At 38.1% G+C, this 10936-nt stretch overlaps 2 protein-coding genes across 2 annotated transcripts in view; both read right to left on the minus strand.

The window, feature by feature from the left end:
* fam195a (family with sequence similarity 195 member A) overlaps positions 1–1847 on the minus strand; it is a 7617-nt gene extending 5770 nt beyond the window's left edge. The window contains exons 1-2 of the mRNA XM_015372621.1: positions 1353–1847; positions 1188–1257 (exon numbers count right to left, since the gene is read on the minus strand). Of these exons, the coding sequence (XP_015228107.1) occupies positions 1188–1257; positions 1353–1407 (125 nt within the window). The 5' untranslated portion in view covers positions 1408–1847. The remainder of the gene's footprint in view (positions 1–1187; positions 1258–1352) is intronic.
* A 6372-nt stretch (positions 1848–8219) lies between these two features.
* LOC107083412 (glycerophosphodiester phosphodiesterase 1-like) overlaps positions 8220–10936 on the minus strand; it is a 10527-nt gene continuing 7810 nt past the window's right edge. Inside the window, exons 4-5 of the mRNA XM_015372613.1 lie at positions 8781–8992; positions 8220–8632 (exon numbers count right to left, since the gene is read on the minus strand). Coding sequence (XP_015228099.1) covers positions 8485–8632; positions 8781–8992 — 360 coding nt within the window. The 3' untranslated portion in view covers positions 8220–8484. The remainder of the gene's footprint in view (positions 8633–8780; positions 8993–10936) is intronic.

Genomic DNA, 10936 nt, shown 5'->3' on the forward strand with positions numbered 1-10936 from the left:
GTGGAGAGTTTCAAATACCTGGGTGTTCATGTCAATAACAAAGTGGACTGGACTAATAACATTGATGCCCTTTAAAAGAAGGCCCAAAGACGCATCCACCTCCTGAGGAGGCTGAAATCCTTTGGAGTGAGCAGGCCCCTGCTTATAACCATCTATGACTCTATGGTGGCATCAGCCCTCCTATACGCTGTTGTCTTCCGGGGCCCTGGCAGCACAGAGTGGGTCAGAGAGAGACAGAACAAACTAGTGAGAAAGGCTGCTTCTGTCCTAAGCTGCACTCTGGACTCAGTGGAGGAAGAGAGGAGGGTGCTGTGCAAGTTTACATCCATCCATCCTCTGCACCATTCTGTAGAGGAGCTGAGCTGAGACTTTAACACACCATTTGTAAAAAGGAGCGCTACCACAGGTCATTCATCCCTGTTGCAACCGGACTCTACAATGCAACAATACAACGGTAATAACTTCTGTATAATGTGTAATTATTATTGAATACCCTGTGCAATAACCTGTTTCTCTATATTTAACACCCAGTGCAATAACTATATATGAAAATATCAATCCATATAAATACAGTGTACACACCCTTTGCCATAACCCTGTATAATAATCTTGTCATCAATTCCATAAATATGTGTAAGCACTGTATATATCCCATGCACCTTATTCTCCCTTTGGCACACTCTACTTCTTTGACCATTTGAGCTGATGTAATGAGTACATTTCTCCACTATGAGATTAATCAATCAATTTAAGGGCTCAAAACCATCAAAACATGCCTAGTTAATAATATTTAGTTACTTTTTTTTGTTAAATTCATTTTTGATCTAAATGTATTTTAAAAGGCTTGTGTTTTGTTTTTATATTCTGACATTTAAATATATAATTTCTTTCTAATTGAGAAAAATTAATTAGAAGAGGAATGCATGGATCTATAATATTATTAATAAAGTAAAGGTCATCATAATAATTTGGCCTTTTTATGACAGACAAATATATTTTGATATATGAAATAAAAAAATAAAAACATGTCCGACAATGGATGCAGGCCACGTCGAGCTGTTACATGATAGCGCTGCTGGTCCACGTGGGAAGAGGTATTTTGGGCCCACGCGGCTGCCAGCTCGATTCACGTAAACAAACCCCCATAATTGCAGGTGCAGCGATAGAATAAAGGGGAAGGTACTGACTTTGAGCTGAGCCAGGAGGTGGGCTTTAGCTTCAAGTCGCTGAACTTGTTCTCGATCTGCTGAGTGGGACCTGAGGAGAGAGCAACACCTGAAGCTTTTTACATCAACTTTACACCAAGCTCTGACGTCACATGGCGTCACTGCTCCAGGTGAGCCGCCACTCACCTGTCCTTCGTTGCGTAACAAGCTTGCTGGGACCTCTAGTGATTGTGTACATCATGTGACGTCAGAGAGAGTTTCCAACCCTGCACCGATGACCACCTTTAAACTCCTGCTCGCTGAAACTTCCAGATCGCTCCTTTTGACGCAGGTCCTCCTGTTTGCGTGTTTCTGTCGCCCGTGGGAGTGGGGGGGTCAGCTGCTCTGAGGTCGGCCAGAAGCCTGCATGGGACTGGCTTTGCTTGGGTCACCGCCAGCTGTGCTGCTCTTGGCCAGCTGTTGATCAGGGGCCAGTGCGTAGTTTAGGTTGGTGTGTAGGTCATTCAAGGAGAACGCGGCTCCACATGGCGGGGATCCTGAAGGCTCCACGACACGCGCGGAATGAGACACCCTGGTTCTGACACCGTGTCCTCTGGGCAGCGCTGCAGGTCTGGAGCTGACTGCTAAACGCCTGCTTCTCTGGCAGATTACAAGGGCGAACCGCACTTTACTTTCATAAGGATTGAGCACTGCCCCTCTTTTACACTGTCAAGTTAAACAGTAAGATGTGCAAAACTTCCGGTGATGAATTTCAAAATAAAACGTCACAACATGGGTTTGGAGAGGAGGTCTTCAACAGTGGGTCCACAGAGGTACTGCATGGGTTTTGGTTGATTAGACTTTTTTTTATATTCCCCCCTGCATTTTTTTTTTACACTAATTGAAATGTCTTTAAATCCACATTAACAAGAATTTAACACACTGTAGTAAACAGATAAACGGAGGCAGAAAATGTCTTTCAGTCATCAATGCACACATTCAGCGACACACAGGAGCTCTTTCAAGCTGGGCACCGTTTCATTCACAACACCTGTCCTATCAACCAGGAATTAGAATCAGAAATACTTTAATAATCCCAGGGAGAAATTACTTTCATTACATTACTCCATCTGTAATAGAGTGACTATAGGACCAGTATGATATATATATTTTTTTTATTTAACCAAGAAAAAAATCCAATTGAGATTAAAACGTTTTTTCAAGGGAGCCCTGAGCAAGAGGCAGCAAAGTTACATAACGAACAAATACATTGAATTAAATGACAGGTACATAAAAAAAACAAAGACAAACATCAAGTAAAACAATTACAGATAATTGAGTCTTCTTCAAATTATTTTACTTTCAACTTAAAAGCATTTAAACATATAACACATTAGAGGTTAATATATATATAAATATATATATATATATATATAATTTATCTGTATTTTTATTTAAGATATTTGAATTTTTTGCTTTTTACTGAAGTAATGGCCCAAATTAATATTTTACGTAATTAAGCTTTTACTGTTAACGACCTGTATTTATAACTAATTCTATTGTTGAAGATTTTGAAAATATTTGTATAAAAGTTTAAGAGAAATACATTTTATTTCACAAGGACCCTTTTTATTTTACACAATAATAACGATGGATAAAAACATCTTATTTCAAAAATACTTTGGCTGTTTTTCTATGAGGTTATAAAATGACTGCTTTTATTTTGAAGTTGAAAGTCCCTGGTTTCCTTTAGCCTCGTTTCTCTTTAAACTCTGTAGGTGGAGCCAACTGTTAACCTTTCACCTAATAAACCACTTTAAACAGAGATGAAATGTTTTTTAGTGTGTGGTTGTTAATTAACAAGGTTTCACTCTACGGTGACTCAGCCTTTTTTCAATTATTTAAATATTTTTCTTTTAATCTTTAGATTTACACCTTTCTAGCTGGTTCCTCCGATGGCATCACTGGGATCTAGCAGCTATAAACAGGCATTCAGGTGAAAAGCACCTGAGGTTCAGCTCACGGTCTGCGTTTAGCTCCTGAAGATCAGCAGAGACAAGACGCGGCTCAGACAGGCTTATCTGCAGTGATATCCAATCCTACTCCCCCTCCACCCCTCATTCATCTGCACTATCTGGGTCAGACAGCAGCAGGCTAATCATCTTCAATCCACTACACACAGCTTAACATTAACAGCAAAGTCATAAAACCTTTACCTGACAAAACCTGATCATTTAAAATCCATTCAGAAACACGCAGCTGTGGCGTCAAAAATGAATGAAAAGATCAGCAGGAGATAAATATTCTCATTAGAATCAGACTTTTTTTTAGACAGGATTTATGACATTTTAACCTGTGTATTTCTGTTTTTGCATAATTAACTAGCACTGATAATTGGTGTCATTTGCATTAGATGATTAGTGTAATAATAATGGCTAAAAGGCAGTTTAGTAAATGTTAAGCCTGCTAAATAATATTAGAAATGAACAGCAAATTCCTCTTTGTTAAGTAGTTATATCCCATGCCCCATTGAGTGGTGATTTTTTTTTTCACAGTGAAGAAGATATGCATATATAATTATGCATTAAAATAACATCATTTACTAAATAAAACGTATAAAACGTGCAGACAGCAGGAGGAATGATCTATGACAGGCATGTCCAAAGTGGGTCCTCAAGGGCCGCTGTCCTGCAGGTTTTAGAGGTTTCTCTGCTTCAACATAGCCGATTCTGATGAATGCAGTTCAGCAGAAGCCCGTTAAGTTATCAGTGGAAATCAGCAGTGCTGAAGCAGGGAAACCTCTAAAAGCTGCATGAGGACCCACTTTGGACATGCCTGATCTATGATAAAGCCCTGTCTTTTACTAATGGAGCTCTGTAGCTTTATGCATGTGCTGGGAGAATTAGTTCACTAGAGATTATTTTTGCTACAGTCCTGCTGTCTTCAACCACATGCACGAGGTCCGGGGGGCATCTTAGGGCAGAGCTGGTCTTCCCGACGAGCTTATCTCATTCCTTTCAGAGGTAGATAAGCTGATGATCCAACAAACCAAACCATAAAAATGGCTGATAGTACCAAAGTGAAAGAAAGGTCCTCAGGAGCACAACCTGCAGTCCAAATTATCTCATTTCTTAGACCTTATTAGTCCATTATCTAAGCATCAGTTCCCTGCTGGTTCATCTGAAGCACTGTGGTAGGTCTGTGCCCTCAGAATCTGCCACCTGCTCCTTATTTTCCCCAACATGTAAAACAGAGCAGCTGCGAGGAATTAGCTTTACTGTCACAATAGCTTTAGAGAGCAGCGTCAGATGTTTTTTGTTCAAATTAATATTTTAAAATGCTTTGCAAACATTACTTGCCTTTGGTCAGGTGACAAATGAAATAAAACTTTGTGCATTTGTTTGTCAAGCTACTGTCTGGCAAAATCAAGTTTTAAGTCAGGCTGTAGCTTTTATATCTGGGTTTTATAACTAGGACATTTTAGAACAGAAATGTAATCTGTTTTAACAATCCCTTGGTAGTTTTGGCTTCATGTTTAGGTTGATTTCCTGCTAAATCTCAAGCTTTGTCTAAATCTTCTGTCTTTTCCAGCCTTTAGTAAGTTTTCTTCCAGGATTAACTTGTATTACTCGTTTCTCTTTCTAAAGAAAACCATTCCCACTGTATGATGTTTCTCAACCTGGATGATCTGAGATGTTAGTTTTCCACATGGTGCTTTGAATGTAGCCTGAAAGGTTCTGCATGTAGATATGTTCTAGTGAAGTGATCTTGAATCAACACCTTATTCCATGTTTCCCGTCTTCCCTCTTCTCCACAGTTCCTCTGATTATTTCCCTCTTTGTTTTGATGGACAGCTCAGTCTTGGCAGATTTGGAGTTGCTCTAAACCAGCGGAGGTGGCAATTCCAGTACCTGAAGCCCGGTATCCTGCAAATTTTAGAGTCACCCTTGATCCAACAAATCTGATTCAGGCGATTCTGGTGTGTTGAACCAACGGCACATTTAAAAGTTGCAGGATATTGTCCATCAGGAACTGGAATTACCCACCCCTGCTCTAAACTCTGTCAGATGATGAAGTTAGGCATAATAAACATAATCACGACCTGTTTGTTTTGTTTTTCTCTGCTCTAATAATTCTCCCCGACTTTCACAGATCAGTTTTACCTACACTAATATTACAACAATTTCCCTGGATTTTATTTATTGTATCAATGAGAAGCATTAGCCTGATAAAAAATGGATGTTTTAAGTTGTGATGTCAAAGAATGAGATGAGAGTATGGATACTTTACAAACCAATGTTCTCAGATGTTCGTCTCTTTTGCACCTTAACTTTGCACTTCCTGCCTCTTAGGTAAACCATTGGATTAATTAATATATTAAGCAATATGAACATTTCTACTTTTTGGTACCTTCAAGATCAAAACAGACACATTCAAACAAAATAACTCATATATTGCTTTATTTTAAAACTTATAATGAAATAGGCAATTTGATGACATTCTGTATACATTGTGCAAAACATGACAAACAAACAATATAATCAAGTTTTCTTAAATACTCAAGTATGGATTATTAATAACAGCTATATTCCACTAAAATATCCCATTTATAATCTAATATATGTCACACATCTAAATGGCAAAGCTCAGGTTTAGACTTCAATTTAAAGGTAGTTACATTCAAGAGCTCAATCTACAGGCAGATACGTTTGTTTGCTCTCATTCCCTAAAAGGACCGACTTGTTCATAAGACAAAAGTGAGAAACAATAAATAAAAATCTGCTGGTCAAAATGAGAACAATTTCAGAGAACTTTGGGTAAAGATTACCATCAGTGGGAATCAGTAATCCACTGCAGGGAAACATTAGGTCTCTGAATGTGTTTGTAACACTCTCTTTTCTATGTAGAGTCTAGATTATTTTAATCCAGATTTTGTTATTTTCCCACAAAAATTTAGTGGGGCTATCACTAAATTAGTCTGACAAAAACTAAATCTGTAGAGGAACTCTGATTGACCATTCATAAACAAAACATGTTGATATATGTAGTTTCCTTTACACTCTCCCTTTACACAAACATTATAAGACCCAAACAGTGAGTACGGTAATAAACACAGTAAACTAGCAGGAAAAAAACGTAAAAAACCTGAGAATAGAAGACGTTCTGTGCAAAAGTCTTGAGGGAACCCTAATTTTTTAACATTTTCTTTAAATAAACATGTTAAGCAATAATTATTTGGTGTTTCTGATTATATTTTCAAAAATCTTTTTGCTGTGAAGTCATCCTGGAAATCAGTTTTTTTTTTTTTTCAAGATTTAAAAATATTTCAAAGGTGGAGATTCACTTTAAGAAGATTTGAATCCAGGATTAGGACAGCATGATGCTGCCACCACCTTGCCTTACAGTGGAGATTTCATTTTTCCTTCTGTTTTTTTAACCCTTTATAGGGCACTTAGTGAAAGACTTTAAATATCTAACGTTCAAGCAAAGAGCGCACTGCAAAAAACTGAAATCTAAGTACGTAATTTTTTCTTAAAATAAGTGCATTTTTTCTTGAATTATTATCTTTGTAACATTAAAAAAAATATGGATATTTTGATGGTAAAATGAATGTTATGTTATAACAAGAAACGCCAACTTGATAAATTAAGAAAAATAACAAAAGTGGGGGACTCCATTTCTAAGGGGTATGCAAGTGATCAAAACCGGTAACTTGCCCAATAAAGGGTTAAGTCTTCTTTGCAAAAAAGCTAAAATGGTCATATTGAATGGGGAGGGAATAACAGTGTTGAGGATCTTTTCATATATGTACTGTTATCATAATGGTTTTCATGAGAAACAAATTAGAGTTTAGTTTTAAAAAGCAGCATATTTTGAATTCAGGATGCAAAAGTGATTTTTTTTCAACAAACGAACTTTCTTTGCTTAATTTGTTTTAATCAGGGTTCCTCTTGGAGAGGGAAAATAAATATAAACCCTGTATAAGAAAAAATAAAAATAAAAATTCACCAAAAAGTTGATTCCAAGGGAACAAATATCACTCCAGACTTTTGCACAGCCAGCCTTAGATGCATCTTTTAAAGATAAAAAAGTACAAACACACTGTCTGAAAATGTCTATTTACATAGAGCACATGCACGATTAGATACATTATATTCAGAAGAGAATAAAACTATGTACTTGGCATCTCGATATGAAGGTAGAAAATGGGTTTAAAAAGTCAGACTCCTGGAAAAGCCCCAGATAAAACTCAGTATATGATTACAGCACTAATATTTATCCTAGCAGACCCTTTTCACACCAGATTTGGACTCTCTTGTGGTCCAGAATCTCAAAAAAATACCTAAATGTCAAGAGATTTGGGCACAAAAACAATAATGGAGTAGAAGCTGCTGCTTCGTGTTATCTTATTAGAACGCCAACACAACATGGGAGGTTTCTGCACATTCATAAGATTCAGCCTTAGTAAACTAGCTATCAATATATGTGATATTACCATCTAGTGCAGAGGGACAGAGTACACATAATCATGAAATCTTCTAGAAGAAATCCATCCATCCATCCATCCATGGAGGCGGGGTACATCCTGGACAGGTCACCAGTCCATCGCACGGCAACACAAAGACACACAGGACAAACAACCCTTCACACACACACCTAAGGAGAATTTAGAGAAGCCAATTAACCTAACAGTCATGTTTTTGGACTGTGGGAGGAAGCTGGAGTACCCAGAGAGAACCCACGCATGCTCAGGGAGAACATGCAAACCCCATTCAGAAAGACCCCAGACCGGGAATTGAACCAGAAGCCTTCTTGCTACAAAGCAGCAGTGCTACCCACTGAGCAGCCCCTCCAGAGGGAATCCTCCATTTAAATATAAACTGGCTATTTTGTAATAATCAGTGTCAGCTTAATCAAACCAAGTCTGAATCCTTTGGTTAGTTTTTAGAAGGTCAAATGCAGCCATTTTAAAGTATAATCCACCATTTTTTTAAATTTTTTTTTTAACTCTTTCACCTCCCTCCCCATCAGTGAATACGATCTTAGGCTTTTATTTTTTTCTGTGACACAAACGACACAAACAACTGCTTTAACATATTGTAGCAACCTTATGAAGGTGTATGTGCTTTTCAGTGGTGGAACTCTAACCTACGTCATAATGAAGCACACACTATGTACAATGTGCAACCCAGGAGATGTTTCCTGCTTTCAGGCAGGTTTTTAATGCGTCACATGGTCTTACTCCGGTGAGAAGAGGGCCTACAGCTGAGAAATGGTTAAAACCTCCCACTGTCGTCTCATAATGAGAAGTTAAGTGCACCTATAGTTTGGGTGTTTCTCAGTAATGAGGTTCACAGTCTTCCACGAGGCTGTCAGTGATGTAATTGATGTGTAGCACCTCCTGGAAATACTCTTTCTCCAATTTAGTGTTGATGGTCCAGGCTACAACCTCCACTCCCCGTTGAGCCCAGTACTGGATATAATTCCTGCAGAAAGTAAAAACGGCCCATTGGTAACAGCATGATCAGCAACAGTGCTGTGCCAACATTCAGACTCTATAAGGATCAGCTTCAGCGCAAATGTTCAATTATACAAAACGGAGAAAAAAGAAAAAAAGGGCCAAATGAAACTCACTGTGATACAAAGTTCTTCTGTATCAGGAAGGCCGAGACGCCACATAGCTTCCACAACAGGTGGTGATGAGCCCAGTCCAGCAGGATGTCCATCATGGTCATCCAGTGATGTTTCCACATGGATGAAAAACGTGGGGTACCGTCGCCGAGAGTGCTCAGGCTCCACGGTCTGTGGGTCAAAGCTGTGAGCACTTCAGGGTCGCTCTGCCTCATCTGGACAAAAGAAACAAATTAAATGTCTCCTCAGGTCTTAATTACAGCAGCAGCGGCAGTTATACATGACCGCAGGGCAGTGACCAGTGCTTCATCTCGTTTTTTAAATACATACAGTGTATACCAACTGAAAGCTGGAGGTCTGGAGGACAACTCCAGGATTATGGAGCTAAAGAGTCGATGTTCCAGGTCTTTTCAAATGTTCCATCTGCTGTATTTTACAGCTGATGAATGTAATAAACCTTATATACTACATTATTTGGATGTTTTTTGTTGTTTTTATTCAATATAAACTACAGGTAACCCTTTTAAAATCTCTGACCCTGGAAGCTAATCATTTTTCTTCTGCAGGGCTGAGAGACTTTAACTTACCCTAAACTTTTTTTTTTCCCCAAACTGTTTTTTTTTCTTCATTTTTTATTTTTCTTCAGATATTCTCAGCAACAATAATGATATTTGGGTCCTTCTGAAGTTAAAAACACCTGCATAGTTTAGAGATGCACTGCCCATCCTTAAATTAAAATAAAAGCAGTTTCCTTACCCAATAAAAGATAAACTTGTTGTATTTTAGATCCTCCATTTTAAGAACATTGCAGTTTATCAGGGAAACTTGTACAATATTTTATTCTGCAGCTTAAAGTTTCTACTGATAGTCCCAGTTTGCTCAATTCATGCATTACAGTCAAGGGCCAAACAAAATCTAAATGGGAGCTGCAAACGGCCCCTGGGTAATACTCTGGTCATTCTTCCCCAATCCATCATGATAACTGCTGCAGATGAGTGAGAAAGGCGGTTATGGTACGTTTCTGATTGTAAATCAGTGCATATCTGATAATAATCCTTATAAAGGTTTTCTATCCGATTGGTTTCCTGCATGCTGGCCACTTAAGATTATTCTACTAGTATGACCTTGAACAGCTCTTTGATTTACCAGTCTGCACTGTTCCAGTCTTTATTTAGACTAGTTTAGCTTCTCTCTCCTACCACTGAGTAATGCTTGTTTATAACTGCTTAGATCTTGGGTTGACTAAAAATAAGGCTGCTCTGACAGCTACATGTAATCAGGATTGACCTTAATAATTTGCCATAGTCAATATTTCCGCACAATAGTTCTAGCTTATTTACTCCAAACTTCAGTGTGGAGTTAAAGCTCCTGGCTGTCTATGTGTTTGCATAATTGTGTGTGTGCGCTTTTGCTGCCTCGAGCAGCTGTATGAAAAAAAAAAAGGCAAGCAAAGCAGCTGTTTCACTGTCAAAAAAGCTGGGGTGCAAAACAGTAAAGTGACATTACATAGAAAAAACATGATGCATTTTGAGTGTTTGAAGAGGGACTTAACTCAGGGAGCGCTGATGAGCAGAGATAAAAGCCAAATGTTTTCTTTAAAGATCCTGGATCTGATTTAAAGTTAGCCAGTTTGTCCCTTCTTCTGAGTTGTCTGACCAATAGATGTTTGCAGAAAGTGTTAGACGCCCCTGCAGCATTTAAATCTATTTTATTGTGTTTATTGACAACCAATTATTTTACTAATACCCCATTTCAAATTAAGTTAAGTTTTGTTGACATTTTTGTGTTCAGATCTAAAGGAGTCATATTTGAGCCAAACAAACACAAAACAAGTTTAATAGGTAAACCGCATGGAAAAATGAGTCTCTATTGGACGTCCAGTTAAGGGTTTAACAGAGAGACTTTCCTTAGAACTAAATGGAAGCCCAGTTTTGTTTATTTCATTGAGTTTGTAAAGTGCCAAATTACAACAAATATCATCTTAGGTCATTTGACCAGATTTAAACATCAGCATCTTTGAGGAAAAAGTCTTTGTAGAAATCAGGACAAGCTGAGCTACATTTAGTTTCCCACTGAGATAACCATACTGACCATTTTCTGATTCATAACATGCAAAAGTTTTACTGCATCTAGGAGGAGAATAGAGGAGCAGTCTGCAC

The sequence above is a fragment of the Cyprinodon variegatus genome, unplaced genomic scaffold, assembly GCF_000732505.1.
Source record: "Cyprinodon variegatus isolate N-32 unplaced genomic scaffold, C_variegatus-1.0 Scaffold74, whole genome shotgun sequence".
In the NCBI taxonomy this organism is placed as follows: domain Eukaryota; kingdom Metazoa; phylum Chordata; class Actinopteri; order Cyprinodontiformes; family Cyprinodontidae; genus Cyprinodon; species Cyprinodon variegatus.